This window comes from Tasmannia lanceolata, unplaced genomic scaffold, assembly GCF_043159265.1.
Source record: "Tasmannia lanceolata isolate RefF3 unplaced genomic scaffold, GAP_Taslan_0.1 ptg000020l, whole genome shotgun sequence".
NCBI lineage: Eukaryota > Viridiplantae > Streptophyta > Magnoliopsida > Canellales > Winteraceae > Tasmannia > Tasmannia lanceolata.
This window is the reverse complement of record NW_027518697.1, coordinates 20510208-20531721: the sequence shown is the minus strand read 5'-3', so window position 1 is coordinate 20531721 and position 21514 is coordinate 20510208. Positions and strand designations below refer to the sequence as shown.

General features: G+C 41.2%; 2 protein-coding genes across 2 annotated transcripts in view; both read left to right on the top strand.

Annotated features, from left to right (window-relative positions):
- LOC143854698 (uncharacterized) overlaps window positions 1–16765 on the top strand; it is a 48528-nt gene extending 31763 nt beyond the window's left edge. Inside the window, exon 6 of the mRNA XM_077364791.1 lies at window positions 16340–16765. Within this exon, the coding sequence (XP_077220906.1) occupies window positions 16340–16539 (200 nt within the window). The 3' untranslated portion in view covers window positions 16540–16765. The remainder of the gene's footprint in view (window positions 1–16339) is intronic.
- A 1427-nt stretch (window positions 16766–18192) lies between these two features.
- On the top strand, window positions 18193–20623 carry LOC143854971 (zinc finger protein STOP1 homolog). The gene has a single exon (XM_077365120.1). It carries the CDS (start codon window positions 18467–18469, stop codon window positions 20258–20260), a length of 1794 nt encoding a protein of 597 aa, XP_077221235.1. The 5' UTR covers window positions 18193–18466; the 3' UTR covers window positions 20261–20623.
- Window positions 20624–21514: the final 891 nt, after the last annotated feature.

Sequence of the window (21514 nt, the reverse complement as noted above, 5' to 3'; positions counted from 1 at the left end):
GGATTTCTCTTGTCAATAGAGATTTCCCTAGCTACATTTACTCTTTCTCCTCTCAGTGAGAAGCCTAGCGCCAAGGCAACGTTGCTCGCTTCAAAGGGAACTGCGATGCTCCCTAAAATGAACGACTTCGTATATGGATTTCAAATGACAAAAATGAAGCTATTTCCTTTTTTTTTTTGGATGGCCCCAAACAGAAAATAGGGAAATATCTTCTTTTTTGTCACTTGTGTCTTCGAAAAATAGGAAGTATTCGTTTGGGGCCACCCAATTCGCACATGTCGAATTGGGGTCGACATTTAATTCCCGCTTGGGAAAAACACACAAATGCCCTTATGCGTTTTAAAATGGGTTTGTTTATTTTTTTCTCACTTTTCATTTTCACTGTTTTTAACCAAACCCTAAAGTGGCCGGAGAATCGTGGTGGTCGCCGTCGCCGTCGCATTCTAATTGGAATCCATATACGAAGTTGTTCATTTTAGGGAGCATCGCAGTTTCCTTTGAAGCGAGCGATGTTGCCTTGGCACTAGGCATCTCACTAAGAGGAGAAAGAGTAAACGTAGCTAGGGTAATCTCTATTGACAAGAGGAATCCCCTCCTAAAGTGCCAGGTTGGGAGTTTCCCAAGGCATCTGTGATGGCACCGGAGATTGAGGAGAAGATTATAAAGGTAGTCAACAGGGAAGACCAAGTTTCGATGGACGCAACGGTAAAGTATGTTCTCCTTCACCTATTTGCGACGGGTCATCTTCAAGCAGACCGCACATCGGGCAGATCAGATGTTCTGGCCCACATAGAGGATAGAAGATAGGTGACTATCTTCTGCAAGAAAGAGTTGGTGCATTGGATGAGGACAGAGTTGGTGCATTGGATGAGGACATGGTGTAATGAGGAAGGAGGTTGGAGTTGTGTTGGGGGAGGGTGGACGTGTTTTGGATAAGGATGGTGATGTGTTGGAGGAGGCTGGAGTTGGTGTATTGGAGAAGGAGGGAGTTGATGTAGTGGGGAAGGAGGTTGGAGGTGTGTTGGAGGAGGGTGGAGAAGTAATGGAAGGAGATTTGAGATTTGTTGTCATTAAGAAGAAGGCTGGAGATGTGTTGGGGGAGGAGAGAGTTGGTCATTGGATAAGGAGAGAGTTGGTGTAATGGGGAAGGAGGTTGGAGTTGTATTGGGGGATGGTGGACGTGTTTTGGAGGAGAAGGATGGTGATGTGTTGGAGGAGGGTGGAGTTAGTGTATTAGAGAAGGAGGGAGTTGATGCAGTGGGGAAGGAGGGGAGGTTGAGGTGTGTTGGAGGGTGGAGGTGTTTTGGAGGAGGTCGAAGGTGTGTTGCAAAAGGTGGCTCTCACCATTACTGAAACTCCTGTAGAGGTTGGAGATGTCTTGGAAACGGTGGCTCTCACCATTACTGACAGTCCTCTAGAGGTTGAGAGCATACCATGGATTATTAACATTGCTAACAGTCATCTGAAGACGAAGCAGGGCGAAGATGCTCCTATGGGTAGTATTGAAAAAGGAGTGAAACGGGGAAGGCCCAGAGCTATTAGCAGGTTCAAACAATCACCATTCGACGTGGAACCTCAAACCGATGAGTAGGAGAAGGGACCCCCCAAGGGGAAGAAGGGAGCTCCCAAGGGGAGGAAGAGAGCCCCCAAGCAGAAGAAGGGAGAGAGAACGGGCAGGCGAAGCCCAGCTATTGAGAAGCTGTTAGCGTATGATAAAAAGTACGTAAATGTGAGGTTCTAGCACATAGATTAATTTCTCACGGCAATCCGAGTGTGTTGCAATTTTAATGGCTCTATGATTATGCAGCTTGGAAGTCATTACTTGCGACAATGGCACTAGGGTAATGACGGAGGACTTGTACGAACTCTGGAGCGTGAGAGGGTACCTCTCAACCAATGTAATTGGCATTGCACTCCTCTCATCAAATTTGGTTAGCATTAGCACCAATAATAGTTTTGAATTCAATTCGAATCCTTTTTTTTGAACAGATAGTAGACATGCGCGAAGGCCATTCACTCCAAATACCGGTCAGAACCGAATTGCAGTTGTCGGTTCGTCACTCCTTGTAGGAGGGTTTCTCTACCAATGCATGTTACATAATACCTTTATTTGTTACTGTTCATTTCTTTGCAAGTTAATATCTGCATACACGGTTGTTCAGGGGTTTATAACGGTTAGTCGTGAGCGGATGGATATAAAAAGAAAACTCGAGGTCTGGGCAGACGGGAAGAAGGTGTTGGCCGATGCTTTTCGGGATGAAGATCTGACCCAGTTGGATACGATCTTATTCCCGTTATGTCAAAACATGCACTGGGTTCTTCTCGGGGTTGACATGGTAAAAAAAGCCTTCGTCGTGTTCACTTCAGATAAGGGCGAGAAATTTGAGGAAAGCACCGACCGTAAGTAAAACACCTTTTGTTTAACACCGTTTGATTGACACCCTAATTTATTTGTATAACACCGTATGTAGGACACCTTAATTTCTTTTTCAGAGAGACTGCATAAAGCAGTATTTCAAGGATCGTGGTATGAATATAGATCACTTTCCGTATGAATAGAGTGACTGCCCACAGCAAGACAATGGGCTAGTCAGAATAGGAAGTTTGTTGTGAAGTTGTTTAATTGTAAATTTAGTAAAAGGTTTCTCACTGCTTTTTCCATGATTTATTATGCAGGTTTTACTGTGGTTTGTTTGTTCTAAAATTCATCGACTATCTTTATCGCGGTGCCCCTTGGGATTTTGGCCCGGCAAACATCCCCCACATGCGTCAGGCTCTTTGTGAAAGATTTCTACAGGGGGAGTTTGGAGAGTGTAAAGTTACCAAAGATGATCGTGTGAAGAAAGATGTTGTAGGAAGCATGATTTATTATGCAGGTTTGACTGTGGTTTGTTTGTTCTAAAATTCATCGACTATCTTTATCGGGGTGTCCCTTGGGATTTTGGCCCGGCAGACATTCCCCACATGCGTCAGGCTCTTTGTGAAAGATTTCTATAGGGGGAGTTTGGAGAGTGTAAAATTACCAAAGATGATCGTGTGAAGAAAGATGTTGTAGGTTGAGTTGAGGTATACGTTGTGTTTTGAGTTGTTGTAAACATTTTTTTTTGTTTTGTAAAGGATTGAGTCGTTGTAAACATTGATCTATGATCTTGAATTGAGTTTTTGTCATTCTCAATTGATTGAGTTGTTGTAAACATTGATTGAGTTGTTTGAAGTGCAGGGATCTTGAATCCTTTTCTTATATTGTCGGTTGTTACTAATTGATTGAGATTTTGCCCATACACATAAGTTGTTTTACATATACAGGTTTGAAATGCAGGGATCTTGAATCATTTTCTTATATTGTCGGTTGTGATTAATTGATTGAGATTTTGCCCATGCACTTGAGTTGTTGTACATAAACAGGTTTGAAACAGGTCTTGAATCCTTTTTTTTTGTATCATTTGTAAATTAAAAATGAAAATTTGCACATACAGAAACCGATCTATTGATTTTCATGTCCATAAACATAGCAACGAGTTGTGTCCACACATTAACAAAATAAGATTTTCATGTCCTGCCATCCAACATACACCGATGGCATCTCTCAAACCGAAATATTCAATTCATCCACATGATTAAATCAAAAAATGAGTATACAAGTATTCAATTCATCCACAAAAGAAATGATTACATCAAGCTCATATAAAAAGAACGGAGCTTGACAAGATACACCCGACCTATTGAATATAGGTGCAGAAGCCCCAATAGCACTGGTCAGCAAGCTGCGCTACCGTAGGAGTTTCTTTGCAAGTTCTTTTGTTGTGACCAAGCTTTCCACATTTGGTGCACTTGTAATGTAATCAACTCTGCAATTCGATCCGTTCTTCCTGTTCGCGGCCTTCCAGGTGGTCTTGGACGTGGCGGTAATACTTGCATCAAAAGTTCGAGAGGGACCTGCCATTGGGTGCGATCTAATATGGGGTACAACACCTCATCATACGTGTACCGATATCGCTCCACTAGGAACCAAGGTTTACAGTAGGAATACATATTTTTTTATTTTGTGATGGCAATCGCTGCCGTGGCATGTCCGCACTGTAATCCAATCGTTTAGAACTCACGACAACTATACGTTTGAAGTTGCAAGTTTACAAAATCTTGAGTTTCAATGGACCGTACTTCAAAAACATGTAACCCAGCTCGATATGCCACGTACTACATGCTTTCTTCCTTTGCCAGTCTCATACGTTTTTCTGCATAATTGGTTAACTCTGTTCGCCACTCATTACAATATACCCGATGTTTCTGAAAGAAGTCAGAAGTCTTCCATCTAGTGTGCTCTACCAATGATGCAATCTGCAATTTCCTCGCATTCTTCAAGACTGCATTGAATCACTCCGATCTGTTGGTTGTAAGGACATCATATCTATCTCCCTTAAAATATAAACTAGTCCAGCTTTCCTTCGGAATTGTGCTTATCCAGTTGTGAGCATTTCATTCCTTCCCTTAATCTTTTCCATGGTATCTATAAAAACACTCTCCCTCAAAGTCCGGACAGCTCTCTAGAATAACCTCATAAGTAGGACATCTTTGAAATCGGAGTAGAAATTGGCGGCGAGGTGATGCGTGTAGTAACTATGATGAGCTTGTGGTAAGACTGCAGGTACCGCCTGCATCAACCCCTTCTGGCGATCAGAGCATATGGGGATTACGTACGACTTCGAAGGCATTATTTTCTGGCTGAACAAAATCAGAAACCAACTCCAACTATCTTTCGTTTTCGTTCTTGACAATTGCAAATGTAAAGGGACATAATCCGTTGTTGCCGTCGACCCCACACGCAATCAATAAGACTCTATGATACTTTCCACGCAGATGAGTTCCATCAACCAAAACTAGAGGTTTGAGAGTTTGATTGAAAGAATGTATATAGGGGCCAAATGTCCAAAACATGCTAACGAACTACAATATCGTCTCCCTTTGGACGCAAATCTCGCTCGAAACACACGAACAAAGCTGCCGGGATTTGTTCTCTTTAGCTCAACCTAGAGTGCAGGCAATATGCGGTAAGAGTCCTCTATGTTCCCGAACCTAATTTCACTGATGATGTTCATCGCGTGGTATGCTTTCCGATAGTTTTAGTCGCACCCCAGTGGATCTTGATATATTCTATTATGATCCTTGTCGCCGTGTCTTCCGGACGAGCGAATAAGCGTAGGCATTCCCCTGCGACATAAGCAGATGTAGCATGAGGGTGATCATTGCCACTTATCGTCGATGTACACGTATGGTCGGGTATAAAAGTTTTAACCAACACATAACTCAAATGATTACTGCTTGTTATACACCATATGCAATCGCGTACTTTACATCGAACGACATACCTCCTTGGGGTGGAATTTACTCTCACGAATATAAATCTTTGCTGGATTGCATACTCTCAAACTGTCTTCTTGAACTGCTTAATATTCAGAAAGATTGCCCCAACCTTTAACTGATCAAATTCAACACTATCGACATCTCCATCATGGGCCCCAACATACATGTCGTCAGCTCCCATTAGCCGACTAGAGCGAGGTGAATCCACTGCGATAGGTTCTGCGTTCGGACTTGCACCAATGTTTCCACAATGGACATCATCATCATCATTCCGACCATCATCATGATGATTATCATCAACGCCGTCGGCATCATCATCGTCGTCTTCTTCAAGATCATATTCGTCGTCGTGGTCGTCTTCATCATCATCTTTGCCTTGTTCAATATCACATCCGAATGGACCATCCTTCACATAAAAATCATCTTGAAACTCATCATTGATGTCTGCTTCCGGAACTGCCTCATTTTGTCTATCAACGAAATATTCCCCAGTCGTCGTGGTCGTCGTCATCATCTTTGTCTTGTTCAATATCACATCCGATTGGACCATCCTTCACATAAAAATAATCTTGAAACTCATCATTGATGTCTGCTTCCGGAACTGCCTCATTTTGTCTATCATCGAAGCATTCGCCCGCATGGTCCGCAGCAAACTCCACATGGTTCCGACATGGATCATCGGTAAATCCTTTGTTTAAAAGCTCTTGAAACATTCCCGAAGAAGTACAATACCATCGACTGTCATTAGGTTGGGCTGAATCACCTTTTGTCACACTAACAAATTCATCTTCGAAGTCTTGTTTGCAAATCCACTTCAAAGTATGGGCGTTTGACATTTCGGTGTTCTCTATCCCTTTGAGGTGGGAATCGAAACAGAAGGTATTGCTGGATCATGGGAGGGTTCAGAAATACACACATTGTTCGGGGAAGCATAGACGGGGGCATACAAACATTGTTTGGGGGAAGCATAGACGTATTCATTGAATTAATACCCTCGACGCTTCTGCTTTGGGTTATGTACAACATCACAGAATTGATCGCATCTTTGTCAAAAATCTTCTTCAGAGACCGGAGGATATCGTCATTACCAACATCAACTAAAGTGGTTATGTACGGATCAACAACGTATCGACATTTTATCGACAGTAACACCTCCCTACCTATAGTCCCAATTGTTTTTAGTCCCGATTGTTTTGCGGATAGGATCTTCAAAATCTAGGAAGCTAAACCGACGGCTAACCGAAATCAACGACTTCCTCCCTCCGACATATTCCCAAGAAACTTCAACCTTCAAATATCGATCATAGTGTAAAAGAAATTAAGGCATTTACGAGTACCTGCAACGAGGCCAAATGAACACAATTTCAATCATGTGTAAAGATCACAAATTCAAGAAGGATTGCCAGCTATAAAGAGGGGTTATAAAGGAGAAATAGGGCTTATCTATTGCATACATGGCCTAACTGCTATTTGTCAAAGTCCTATCAACTATGTCAAGTCTCTAAGGGATTTTAGAGATTATTCATGTAAAACAATAACAATTTCAAGCCGGATCTAGAAATCTAAACCGGGTTAATAAACATTAAAAGGGGTTAACTATTGTACACCTGGCCTATCTATTATTTATCAAAGTCATAACCCTTATGTCAAGTCTAGACTATACATTACAAATATCACAATTGCAGGCAGATTGACAGCTCTAACCAAGGGGTTATGAAATACACAAAGGGTTTATATATTGAATACAAGGTCTATCTGCTATTTATCATTGAGATAGCAACTATGAATTGTGTACAAGGGAATTTTGAAACACATGTAAAAACATTATAATTTCAAGTAATATTTGGACATCTATGCAAGGGTTATTATGTATAAATAGGGGTTGTATATTAGATACTAGGTCTTTAATTCATTTATCAAAGTCATATCAACTATGGTAAGCCAATAGGGGATTATAAAAGCTATAAATAAAAGAAATTCTAATTTCAAGTAGGATTTCGTCATCTAAGAAAGGGTTAAATAGGGAATATTTATTGGATAATAGGCCTATCTTCTATTTATCAATGACATATCAAAATTTTAAAGTCTATAAGAGATCAAAGTACTAGACATATACAACAATCACAATCTCAAGAAGGAGAGGCAGCTCTAACTAGGGGTTATTAGGTATAAATAGGGGTTATATATTGGATACTAGGTCTTTATTTCATTTATCAAAGTCATATCAACTGTGTTAAGCCATTAGGGGATTATAAAAACTATAAATAAAAGAAATTGAAATTTCAAGTAGGATTTCGTCATCTAAGAAAGGGTTATTAAGTATAAATAGGGATTATCTATTGGTTACTAGGCCTATCTTCTATTTGTCAATGACATATCAAATTTTTAAAGTGTATAAGAGATTATAAGTACTAGACATATACAACAATCACAATTTCAAGGAGTGGCAGCTCTAACCAGGGTTATTAGGTATAAAAACGGGTTATCTGTTGCTTACCAGTTCTTTGTGCTATTTATTATTGACATATCAATTTCGACAAGTCTACAAGGGATTATGGAAACATAAATGTATAAACATCGCAATTTCATGGAGGGTTTAGACATCTAAAGAGGGGTAATTTGGTATTAATAGGGGTTATCGATTGGAGACATGACTATGTGCTATTTATCGATGACATAAATTGCCAGTTTTATAAGGGATTATGAAGATCACAAGTGTAAATCAATAATAATTTCAACACGGATTTGGCCATTTAATGATGGGTTATGAAGTATAAACTGGGGTTATATTAAACTAACATGTTAGCTAACAACTTTTTCGGGTATAGATAGGATTATAAACACTATACATGTAAACTAACACAATTTCAGGAAGTATTGTGCAATAAACAGGGATTATTGGGACGACGAGTATAAGAAAGAAAATTCGGCGTTGAAGGCGTAAAGCGGTGAAGGAAAATCTTGCGGTGAAGGAGTATTAATCCGACGAAGAGTCTAAGAAGAACATGGGACTTATACTCCTTTTTTCGGTGGGTTAAACTCGTTCTTTGGCGAGTTGTCTGAATCTGGTAGGCTGCTCGGAAAGACTCGGAGTTGGTAGCTTTCGGTGAAGGAGAAGAGTCTAAGAAGGAAAATCCGGCGGTGAAGGCGTAAAGCGGTTAAGGAAAATCCTGCGGTGAAGGAGTTTTAATCCGACGAAGAGTCTAAGAAGAACATGGGACTCAGACTCCTTTTTCAGCGGGTTGAACTCGTTCTTTGGCGAGTTGTCGGAATCTGGTAGGGTGCTCAGAAAGACTCAGAGTTGGTAGCTTCCGGTGAGGGAGATCTTTTCTGGCGAGCTCCGGTAGGGTTTGTGTTTGTTCGTGTCTCTTCTCTTGGTGTCCCTTCTCCTATTTCTTCAATTCCTTCATTTCCCATCTCCTCTTCTTCTTCTCCCTCTTCGCCTTCTTCTGTTTTTGTTTCAGAAAGGCTCTTCGTATTCTTTGCCTTGTTCAATATCACATCCGACCGGACCATCCTTCACATAAAAATCATCTTGAAACTCATCATTGATGTCTGCTTCCGGAACTGCCTCATTTTGTCTATCATTGAAATATTCCCCCGCATGATCCGCATGGTTCACATAATGCTCTTCGTATTCTTCTTCAGTCTCTTCATCAGTTTCTGAGTTTTCACTCGTTTCGGAGTCGGATCCTGGAGTGTTTTCCCAGAGATTTCCCCTACACATCTTTCTTTGTTTTGTTGTGTTATCCTGCCTGAGAAGCCGGTTTAAAATGAATCGAGTAGTTGCTAGGAGGGTTTCTGGAAAATCGGCAGATGGGTTTAGAGATGAGGTTTGGGCTTCGCCTTGGGTGGCTACCGGTGCTAATCTGGTTCCGTTAGGAGGATGTAATGTTGTCTAAAGATCTTCAACTAAGAACAGATGGGTTTTGGCCAAGGATAAGAGAACCAAAAGAATAGAAAGGGTTTCGAAGCGTCGTTTGGAAGGAGGTTTTGCTGACTGGAGATGTTGTAGATGTGGTTTTAGAAACTTTCAAAAAGGGAGGGTTTGCTGGGAGTGTAATAAGATCTGGTCAAGCCTAGATTTTAACTTCCCTCCTCCACAGAAAAGGATAAATCCGGTGATAGAAACCAGGAAGAAGTTCAAACATGTCTGAGATCAGGAAGAGTGGAGCCGCAGACTTCGGAAGGAGTGGCTTTCAATCTGGAAGTGGTCCCGTTGAAATCCATAAGTAATGCTGATTTGGGTATCTGGGGAAGCATTAAATCGGGGTGGTCGCAGGAGATTTAAAGGCTATGAAAAACTGGCTAAAGAGTAGGAATGTTATTCAATGTGAAGTAATTGTGTATAAGTTTTCAGAGTTGGAGATATTGATTACTCCCCAGATGGGGGTTAATAGAAACCAACTCATGAATGCTTGGAAGACTGAAGTAAATTCTCCATTTATTGAGCTTTTACTCTGGGACAAGAGATTCAGTTCGGAAGGTAGCGTTCATTGGTGGCGCATTGAGGGTGTGCCTTCTCAGGCATGGTGCGAGGAAAAGTTTCGAAGAATAGGTGAAAAAATTGAAAAAGTTGTGGAGTTGGATCCTTCATGTCAAGCTGGGAAGGGGTATTCTTTTGCAAATCTATTAATATCATTTGTAGGGGTGCTAGGAAAGGAGTTATCCATTCAAGCATCCTTAGATGGGGCATCAGATGGGTGAGGGTGAGGAAGGAGGAGGAGAAGGGGAAAATTTCTTTAGAAGGGGAATCCTCGGATTGCGATGATTTGGTTAGTGAAGATGAATCACATGGGTGTTTTTCAGAGGACGATTCTCTCGAAGTTCCGGGATCAGTGGAGGTGGAGGTTAGGTCGGACGGAGAGGAATATCCTGTTTCAGCGGCGGAGGCGTTGGTAGAAGAAGCTCACGATAGTCTTGGTTGCTATCCTGAGCTGCATGGGGAGCAGGTTAGCATCATGACACATGGCGGTAACTTTGAAATTCAAAATGATGCATCACCAATAGGGTACAGGTGGAGAAGTATCTGTGGAGGTAATTCTGCTAATTCAGAAATGGTGGACCCCACCTGTTTGATTAATAGCTTCATTGATATCATCGATGCTATTACCCCAAGGTCCAATCAAAAGAAAGGTTCTTTCTCAGTTAACTCTCATCAAGGAGCGGGTCAGGTGATAAGTGTAAGTGGGGCTTGGGATATGGGCTTTCTGTCTCCTGTAGTTTGTGATGGGCTCCTGGCCTTGGCCCATTTCGAAGATGGTGGTAGTAATGGGAAGATGGTGGTAGTAATGGGCCCCAACCCAATAGTTTTGGGCCCGATGGAATTATTAATGTCTGGCCTGCTGTGGATTCCCCTGATTGCTATTTGAGCGAATCCCATTCCATCACTCCCCTTGAATCAAGCCGCGCTTATTTGGAAGGTGGGGTAGGTGGTTCAATGACCCTTATTTGCTCTTCGTTCTCACCTGAGGAAAAGTCTCTAAGAGTAGATTCTTTTTCCAAAGGTTGTAGCACGAAGGCCTGTTCTTGTAGGTTGGCTCTGTTTGAAGTGGTTTCTCATCTGGATTTCGATTCGGAAGAGGAAGCGGAGGCTTCATCGGAGGAGGTGTTGAATGCTGTTGGGAGAAGCTTTCAAAGGGAAGTAGTATTGCCTGCAGGCTCGGATAATGTTGGTTGCGTGCAGAGTAACCAGGAGTCATTTCGCATCTGTATCCTATCCAGTTCGAGGAGGTTGCTTTAGTGGTATGTGATGTATTCTGGGTGAATATGTTAGCTGGGAGCCCAAAATTGGATATTGGGTTTGACAACCTTGATAAAATTGCCATGGAGAATTTTAGTTCTTTTAAGTTTCTTAGTGACTTTGCAGCAGTACTTCACTGATTTAAGATAATCTCCGAGTAGAGGAGAAGGGGTTGGTTCGGTCGTTTTCCTCGAAGAGATTTTTTCAAAGTTATTCCTGGAAGCAGAAACATATTCAATTGGATATCCCCCAAATTCTTGAAGATCCGTCGCAGGGCAAGGGTCTTGATCCTACTGTATCTTCAAAGGACCTCATGAAGTCTTCATTGGTGGATTCAGATTGCTCGGCTGGAGATAGTTCTGGGGAGGTCCCTAATCAGGTTGACATTGATGCCTTTGTGAAACATACTCTCGGGGTTAGTAAGGAGTTGGACTGGTGTATATTGGGCTTGAGGACTTGAGGAGGACTACTTAGCTGAAATCAAGCCAACTGAGTTAAGGGACTCGGAGGATAAGGAGCTTATGAGTAAGGGATCTGTGGAATCTTTGAGAAAGAAGGCCCGGGAATTGCAGAAATTGCAGATGGATATCAATTATGGAGGCGAAGTGGCTGTGGAAGGGGATTCTCTTCAGAAGTCTGTAAGGAAGCCTAGTGGTAGGAAGGGGAGGTCTACTGCAAATATAGGTTTACTATGAAGATTATCTCTTGGAATGTAAATGGCCTGAGACATCAAGAGAAGAGAATTCAAGTCAAGGAGTTAGTTAAAAAGTTGAAGCCTAATCTTTTCTGTTTGCAAGAAACAAAAAATGGAGTCTTTAAATAGAAATGATATTAAAAGTTTGGGAGTTCATGCGGATTGGGATTTTTCTTTTGTGGGTTCTTCTAGTGCTTTTGGGGGGATAGTAGTATTATGGAATGACAATTGTTGGAGAAAGCAGAATGAATGGCGAGGTAGATTTTCTCTGTCCGTGGCTTTGAGAAAGGAGGAGGACAACTCTTTGTGGCTGTTTTCCGCGTCTATGGGCCGGTCCTTAGAGTGGAGAAAGGGTTGTTTTGGGAGGAATTGTGGCAAGTTAGGGATTCGTGCTCATTTCCATGGTGTATTGGGGGTGATTTCAATGAGGTTAAAGAAGTGGGAGAGAGACTGGGTTGTCTGAGATCAAATTCAAACATTAAGGCATTTGCTGACTTCATAGCCAAATTTGAATTAGTTGATCTTCCCTTATCCGGTGCTTCTTTCACGTGGTCTGGTGTACTCGGTTTTGGATCATTGTCCCCTTCTTCTTGACCCGAGACTAGAATCTTGGGTTCCTCCCCCTTTCAGATTTGAAATTGCTTGGCTTAGTTATCCTCACATGGAGGATAGATTAGGTAATTGGTGGGCTTCGTGTATTGTGGAGGGACCTGCTGATGTGGTGATAGGGCACAAGCTTAGATATGTCAAGAATAAGCTAAGAGAATGGTCTAAACACCAAAAGCTTCAGTCTTATGGCAGAAAGTTTTGGTTGGAAAATCGACTAAAGGAATTGATAGCCTTGGAGGAGTGTGGTTTAAAGCTCAGAGGAGGATTGAGAGGAGTTGGGAAAAGTAAAACAAGAACATAAAGGGTTGTTGCTGCATGAAGAGATTTCATGGCATCAAAAGTCAAGGGTGAAATGGTTGGAGGAGGGAGATAAGAACACAGCTTTCTTCCATGCGATGGCAAGTGCAAGGAGGAGGACCAATATAATCGAATCTCTCTCTGTGAATGGTCTCTTGGTGAATAGTAAGGAAGATATTTCTTCCGCCATTGTCGAATTTAATGCTTCGCTATGCAATTAGTTTGGTGTGGTGCCTTTATAAGTTGTTAGCTAAAGTGTTAGCTGATCGGCTCAAAGTGGCGCTCCCTTCCATTATATCTGATAGTCAGAGTGAGTGCCTTTATTAGTAAAAGGCAAATTTTGGATTGCTCTCTTATAGCGAATGAAGCTATTGATTCTTATTTGAGAAGTGAGGCTGGAGGTGTGTTGTGCAAGTTTGATATGGAGAAAGCATATGCTAGAGTGGATTGGGTCTGTCTAGATTTTCTTCTTGGGAGAATGGGCTTCGGTAATCGGTGGAGAGGATGGATGAGGAAATGCCTCTCTTCGGCTTAGTTTTCCATCCTGGTTAATGGGTCTCCAAAAGGCTTTTTCAAGTCTTCCAGGGGTTTGAGGCAAGGGGATCCTCTTTCACCTTTTCTCTTTGTTATTATTATGGAAACTCTTAGTAGATTGATGCTAAAAGGAGTAGTAGGGGGCTGTTTGAGGGCTTCATCATTGGAAGAGATAGGGTGACAGTTTTGCTTCTGCAATTTGCAGACGATACTCTCTTATTCTGTGCTCCTGATATGAGTAAGATTTTAAACTTGAAGGCTACTATAAGATGTTATGAAATGATCACTGGCCAACGTTCAAATTTTCAGAAATCAAGCTATAGGTTATGCAAGAATTTTGGGATGTAAGTTGGAGTCCCTTCCTTTCTCGTATCTAGGGCTTCCTTTGGGGGCGGGAAGACCGAATAAACATTTGTGGACTCTTATTGTGGAAAGAATAGAAAGAAGATTGGAAACTTGGAAAAGGAACCTTGCTTCTAAGGGAGGGAGATTGACTTTGGTCAAGGCGGTGTTGGCTAATATTCCTGTGTATTTCCTATCTATGTTTAACTACCCTGTAAGTGTGGTTTTGAGAATTGGACAGATCCAAAGAAGATTTCTATGGGGAGGCTCAAATAATAACAATCCTGTTCCTTTAGTAAAGTGGGAAAATATTTGTATTCCGATTAAGAATGGTGGTTTGGGGATTCAAAGATTGAAAGAGTTTAACCGTGCTCTTATGGGTAAGTGGCTTTGGTGCTTTGGAGTGGAGCAATCATCGTTGTGGGTAAAAGTGATTGGTAGCAAGTACGGGTTTTTGCATGGGAATTGGGGATCAAATGATACATATAGTAAGAAATGAGGGAAAAAAAAGCCCGATGAGGGCGGCCGTGCCGGTCTGGAAAATAGCCGTTGGGGCTCAAACAACTAGATTTTTCTTTGCCAGTTATTTACGGTTTTGCCCCCAAACGCTCATATTCTTACTTCGGCTATTTATACCCTATCCTTGACCTTCTAAACAACCTTTTTGGAACATTAGTTTTATATCTTTTGAAGCTTAAACTTTGCAATCTAAGGTTTCTCTCTCCAATCCTCACTTGTGCCTTGATTTTGAATAAACCTATTTTGAGATTGGATTAGATTATACTTGTAATATTTCTTGAGAGAGTCATTTATGCTACAAGTTGTATCGAGCCTACAAAGAGGCCAAGTTGTTGTTCTTCTTCTTGAGAGCTTAATTGTAAAGGTGGAAAGGGCACCATTCTTAAATCCCTTAGAGAGTTGTGAGGGCTATAATGTTGGCCGTAAAGGAGAGATTGTCGGCGAGTGTTCGGAGACGCGGAGCCATCTTCGTGTATCAAAGTTGATTTGTAAAGTGCCTTGGAACCGGGCGTAGTGTGGTCATCAAATAGTTGATACCCTTGAGTGCGACCTCAAGAAGAGTGGAGTAGGTCTTGGTTTAGACCGAACCACTATATATCGGTGTCTTGCTTGTGCACTTCTCCCTTAGCTCTATCTTTACTTTGGTACATATCTCTCATACTCTCATTTATGCTTGCACTTACACGTCTTAGAATTGAGTGAGTAGTTAGCATCAACATTAAACTTACATATCTTTCTCCTTTGCTAATTAGGCCATTAATCTTGTTAAATAAGTTTGTTAAAGCAACTAGGTTTTTGAGGTTACATTATTTGTGATATTTGCTTAAGCTCAACTAATTAAACTTAGTTAAGAAAAGATAAAACTAGGGTGATTTTGGAAAAGATTTTTAAGGGCAATTGTTTCTATAAGACAACCAATTCACCCCCCTCTTGGTTGCCAAACCTTAGGATTTCAGAAAAGATTGCTCAGAAATGAGAAGCCCCTCCTGTCGACTTTTTTAAGATCAATTTCGACGGATCCAGTTTGGGAAATTCGGGTCCAGCTGGGGTTGAAGGTCTTTGTAGAGACTCTTTAGGATTGGTATCTTGGGCTTTCTCGGGTCCCATTGGTAGAAGTGACTCATCTGAAGCGGAAGTCAGAGCGGCATATCATAGGATAAAGCATCTGAGTAGAGAGGTTTATGATAGGATGATAGTGGAAAGGTGATTCCTCCAATGTTATTAGTTGGCTTTCGAGGAGAGTGGTTCCCCCTTGGAGATTTCTTAGCTACTTTAAGGAAATCTCTGATCTTACCTCGGACTCTTCTATTGTGTTTAAGCATGTAAGGAGATCAACTAATGGTGAAGCTGACTCCCTTGCTAGATCAAGGGTTCGTAAAGTGGGGTTGGAGTGGTTTGACTTTCTTCATTCGTGAGATGTTTGTTTTGTTGTTTCCTTTGTAATCCTTTGTATTCTTTGAGGACCATCTCAGTTCTCTTTTTCAATATATTGCCATTTCAAAAAAAAAAAAAAACGGGGATTATTAAATACAAACAAGGTTTATAAGGTTTATAATGGGTTTCTACAAGTGAGACGACGCTCCCCAGGCAGCAAACAACGCCTAGGTCACCGGAAGACGAGAACGAAGCAAACGAAAAAAGAGGAAAAAAAGATGGGTCAAGAAACCTTCAACTGCCTGTAAAAATGGCGGTAAAAAATACCTTGGAAAGAGGAAGAAGATGAAAACCGGGTTTACATGCAAGGGAGTAGGTAAAAAGCATCTTGATTTGACAAGGGACATTTTAGTCATATTTTGAGGCGGGAATTGGGCTTCAACCCCAATTCGACATGTGCGAATTGGGTGGCCCCAAACGAATATTTCCCTATTTTCCCGACGCCATTTGGAAATTTTTCCTTGAATAAATGAGCTGGTGTTATCCAAACAAGGGCGTGCAAATATCAGCTTCCCTTATTTAAGTAGGGGTGCAAATTGGATTGAGCTTTTGCTAACAAATGAATTGGAATCAACGCGAACCCGAGCTGATTTTATGGTTAAAGCTCCACCCCAATTCCGGAGTTGCGTCCCTATTTTTTCAGGATTTCATAATTGTTTAAGCAAACAGACTGAAGGTATTAGTATTACATATAGCCTATAAATCAACATATTAAACTATTGTTACCTGTTTAAGATCCTATTAACAAACAGGAAATTGGCATTATAATTCATGTATTTCAATTTTATGTTGTGAATAAATTGCAGTTCAGCCATTGCAAGTTGAAGTTGGGGAGCTGAAAGGAAGACTTACAGAGGTAATAAGTAACTGTGATGCATTATGCAAGAGAATTTCTATTGAAGGTCCAGAAGCGCTTCGATCATCCGTGAAGCCATTCGCTTCCACCGATGTGAATTCTGCTCAATCTGTTTCATTGCAAACAGTCTTAACAAGCCGATACACCTGAGACCAGACGTTTGATCAGTTTCTTTGTAATTTGCTTATGAGAAATCTGCCCGTCCACTTAAAGCAGGATTGTAGCAGCCATCTATATAACACGAGGTCCTTTTGGGTCCATTTGTAACATCGTTAGTTGCCTTGTAGACTGGTAGTGAATTAGAACTAAAGTAGTCAACGTGTGTAATAGAAGTGAAGTAGTCTCCGAGTAGTGGCAAGTTGTGATTGGTTGTCAACTAAGCAGTTTTTTTGTGCGGATTCTCATTACCGAAATAGGAGAGAAATAAGAGGGCAGTAGGGTTGTCCTCGCCAATAAAGATAGAGAAGAGGTAGAGAGAAGAATGCTAAAAACTAAGACTTTCCTAGCAAAAAGACCTTTTTTTCAAGTAGTTTGGTGGGGACAAAAGTCATCCAACAGGAGCAAACAAGGGAAAGACAAGGCAAGTAGTCTCCGAGTAGTGTGAATCAAAACAAGCAACCAAATACCACTAGTAGATGGAGTGACACCCTAAAACTAGCCATAACGGCTAGTAAACCCAGTGGTATTTTTGGTGTTCATGTTAAAGGGCAAAGGATACAATTAATTGAGGGCCATGATAAATTGGTACCCCCGTAGGATAATTGGCACCCTTTGAAAATGAATTGACGTTTAAAACGTTTAGACGCCCCCACACACTCTCCTTTAAATGGGTGTGAATTTGTCATCGCCTTTAATTGAATGTTAGAATTAGATGATTGGTGTGATTTTTAGGTCATGGGGTCCAAAAGAAGGTATCCGCATAACTGTAGATTGTTTAGGTCATTCGAATTTATACTGTGGAAGCGGTCGGGCATGCTTGTGCAGCCCAAATATGCAATGGGCCCACATTGTTTAGGTGATCTAAAGCATTCATTTGATTTGTTGGGCCTTGACGTAGATAGGTGTGCGCAGAAAATTTTATCCGTAGGATGATCCTATCCTAGCCATGGATTTGAACGGTTGTGATCATCCTATGGAGAAGATTTTCTTGTCACAACCTATCTATATGACCTAAACCCAACAAATGAATGGTTTTGATCACCCAAACAACGTGGGCCCTACTTAATTTTTTGGCTCATGCACAGCCGTCCACCATATAATTTCTCCGAAAGTGAGACCCACTATTCATAACCAAAGAGAGCATTCATGCTGACCAAAGAGATGTCCGGTCTCATGTCCAATAGAGAGATCCTGCTCACTCTTGAATATCAACGATCAAGATTTCTTGAGTGGCCCCACCAGAAGCAGATGTCCCTTCCCCACGTGACTCACGTGACTACTCCCCCTCCCACGTGACTAGCATGCTCTCTCTCTCTAATGACGTGGCGTAAATAGGTCTCGGTCGACCACATGTCTTCGTCGTCCTGCAGGATGATTCCAACCCTTTTACACGTAAAAAAGAATCCCACAATTCACGTTAAAAGCGGTGCGAATCATCCTACAGGGGTGCGAATTCATCATGTCCTAAGAAGAAAATGTAAAAAAGACAGAAAATGAAGGACCAGTGCCGAATTCCTTCTTTTCTGAACTTGGACGCCTAATAAAAAAAACGAGAAAAAAAAAAACGAAAAGAGAGGGTGATAATATTTTCACACCACCCCCCACCCCCCTCCGCTCACATTATATTACATTACACGCACGCTCATCCACGTCAATTCAGGTTAGAAGGGGAGCGTGCATGTAATGCAGGGAGTGAAAATATCTGCTTATTTTTAAAGCAGTCTTTCACAGTCCCCTAAAATCCAAAGCTTTTGGAGAAATTCCACGCTTTTCCAATTCAGGGTTTCAAGTTTTCACCAGCTAGGGTTTCTCTCGGTGCGCCTATTTTTTTTTGTTTGTTTGGTTCCATACTCCTAATTCTTGCTTGGTCCTCAGTTTTCTTTTTTCCCCGAAGAAAACCTTGAAATAATCTGTTTGGATGGATATGAAATACACTTTACAAGGATTAGGGCAAGATTGTTTTAGTTCTGCTACTGGAAATTCGTTTGAAACTAAAATTGATGTTGATAAGCTGCCACCTTACCAAGAATGCGATCCTAGGGTTTTGCTCAACAATCTTGTTTTTCTTGAGCAGAAGGTCCTTGATCTCCAAGGCGTAGTGAATTCCATGATTGGAGAGAATTCAATTTCAAATTCAAATTCAAATCCAAATCCAAATACTTCGCAGTTGGGACCGGACACTGGATTGTTAACACGGCGGCAGATGGTGGTTGGCGAGATCGCTTCGATCATAATTCAGGTAATTTCGACTGCTGGAAAATTGCTTCATGGTAATTTTCAGAGTGATCATGGTGTTATTGAACAGTTGGGTAGTTTGTTAGGATCCAATGGGGGGTTAGGGGTATTTAATTTGAAGCAAATGGGAAGTAGTAATGCTACGGTTGTTGATTTTTCGCCTCATTTGGAGTCTGATGAATCGTTGAATTTGGTGAATGAGAATAAGGTGATTCCAGTGGGAGAGATTAGGTGTAGGGGAGGTGGAGATAATTATCAGTTAGGTCAGGGTGTTATTGAACATTTGGGTAGTTTGTTTGGATCCAATGGTGGATTAGGGTTATGTAATTTGGGTAGTTTGTTAGGATCCAATGGGGGATTAGGGTTACATAATTTGAAGCAAATTGGGAGTAGTGATGCTAGGGTTGTTGATTTTTCGCCTCATTTGGAGTCTGATAAATTGTTGAATTTGGGGAATGAGAATAAGGTGATTCCAGTGGGAGAGATTAGGAGTAGTGGGGGTGAAGGTAATTGTTCTGCCGGGGATTTGAATTTGGATTTTGGTACAAAAGATGAGGAAGAGGATGGGGAAGAAGAGAACTTATCCACTGGTTGTTATCAAGTTTTGGAGCTGGAAAAGGAGGAAATCCTTGCTCCACATACTCACCTTTGTTTAATTTGTGGCAAGGGATTTAAGAGAGATGCGAATCTTCTAATGCATATGCGAGGCCATGGAGACATGTATAAAATACCAGAGGCACTGGCTAATCCCAATAAGGGTGTGAAGGTAGATCTTGTACGATCGAGGAGGTACTCTTGTCCCTTTGAGGGATGTAAGAGAAACCAGATGCACAAGAAGTTCAAGCCATTGAAAACCATCTTATGCGTGAAAAATCATTATAGACGGAGCCACTGTGATAAGAGCTATATCTGCAGTAGATGCAATAGAAAGAAGTTTTCTGTTATCGCAGATTTGAAAACTCATGAAAAACATTGTGGGGAAGATAAGTGGCAATGCTCTTGTGGCTCCACGTTCTCGAGGAAGGATAAGTTATATGGGCATGTTGCTCTCTTCCAAGGTCACACTCCATTGCTTAATGCAAATGAAACCAAAGCTTGTGGGATCCCAGATGAGGGCACAATGATCAAACGAAGGAATACTGGTGGGAAAAATGAATTGGAAATTCCGAAGAGCTCAGTTGACTTCAAGGTGGTTGGACAAGAAGTTGCGGGTCCTGGTTGTGCCTCTTCTGTGAGTTTAAGTTGTGCTACAAGAAATGAAAGGGTTAACTCCCAAAGGAATCAGACAGTTCTTACAAATACCCACTTCCCCCGAGAAGAGAATAACCACAATTTCCATACTGATATCCTGGGAGCCATGGGTAGGTCACCTCGATCATTGGTTGCACTTATGGGAGGTCCCTTTTCTTTAAATTCTCTGTTATCGTATGACTTTGTTGAACAAAATGGAGGAAACCCAACTTCTGATGGAGTATAATCATAGCCATGGCTTGTAAATAACTCTGCTTCTGTTATGCCAGCCAGCTAATATGGGTGTTTCCTACCAAATGAAGCGTTTGTTGCCAATACAAATACCATATGTATCACTGTCTTGCCTTTTCTTGGCAAATATATGCAAGTAATGATCTTTCCAAACCAAATTTGCTTTTGGATTTATGTTGCGAAGTTCTTATGGATAATTCAGTATATGACTATGTATTGTGAGCTGGTAAACATGTCTTCTCATTATCAGATTTTTGGAGTAAATGTATGGTTCTTCATATTTTGGTTAAGAGCGATAACATTATATGATTTTGGGTTTTTGGTTTTAATAGCATTATGATTTTCTGCTTTTTGGTAATTTACTGGTGAGTATAAATTTGGGCTTTCCAACAACTGGATCAGCTATTGTTAGTTATTATTTCAGTTCAACTTGTCATCGATCTGTCCATACTGTCATCAATTTAATTTTCCACTCTTACAGCAAAAATTACTCTTCTTGCCTCGATCCTTTATTTTCTTGATGGTTCCTAGTTTTTGTTCATCGCCAACATAAAAGTTCCTTTCCTTTTTGTTTGCTTTTGTCTTTTCCTCCTATCCACAATTAGACGTCCGCAACTAGTGCTCTTGCCATCGTGCAATTTGTTTTCGCTGTTTTTTGTACACCAATTGCAGAAACTTTCCTCACCTTACTGCATTGGTGCTTTTGGGATTTGCAATTTGATTTCCTTTAATCTAGTTGGCCAATTATTTTGGGTTTTCTTGCTTCTGTTATGGATACCTCAAATACAACACCCCTCTGTACTTATATTCCATAGAAGAAAATTACCTTGTAAGTAGCTTTTGGAAGTTTACGTTCCCAAAAACCATCTCAGCCCACTTAGACATGCCATTTCTCTTTGACTTTTTTCATAGGTAAGCTGGATTGAACATGTGACCTTGTGCTGCAACACAAAGCACCTTCCCACTGAGATACAGGCTCAAGCAGTGTCTTCTGTAGATCCTCCCTTCTGTAGCATAACAAGTAATTTTCAAACCAAGAAACGAAGACTTCCATACTTCCTCCAAATCATAAATATTTCTCAGGTGAGCTATTGTGGCAGCTTCCATCGTTTAGACTATAGATGGTGTCCTGAAATTCCGATTGTCTTTACGATATCCAGGAAACTCCATTGTTGCAGCAGTTGATCCCAAGACTATATTACTGTGTACCAACTACCAATTGCTTCTGAAAGGAAGGTGATGGTGGGGT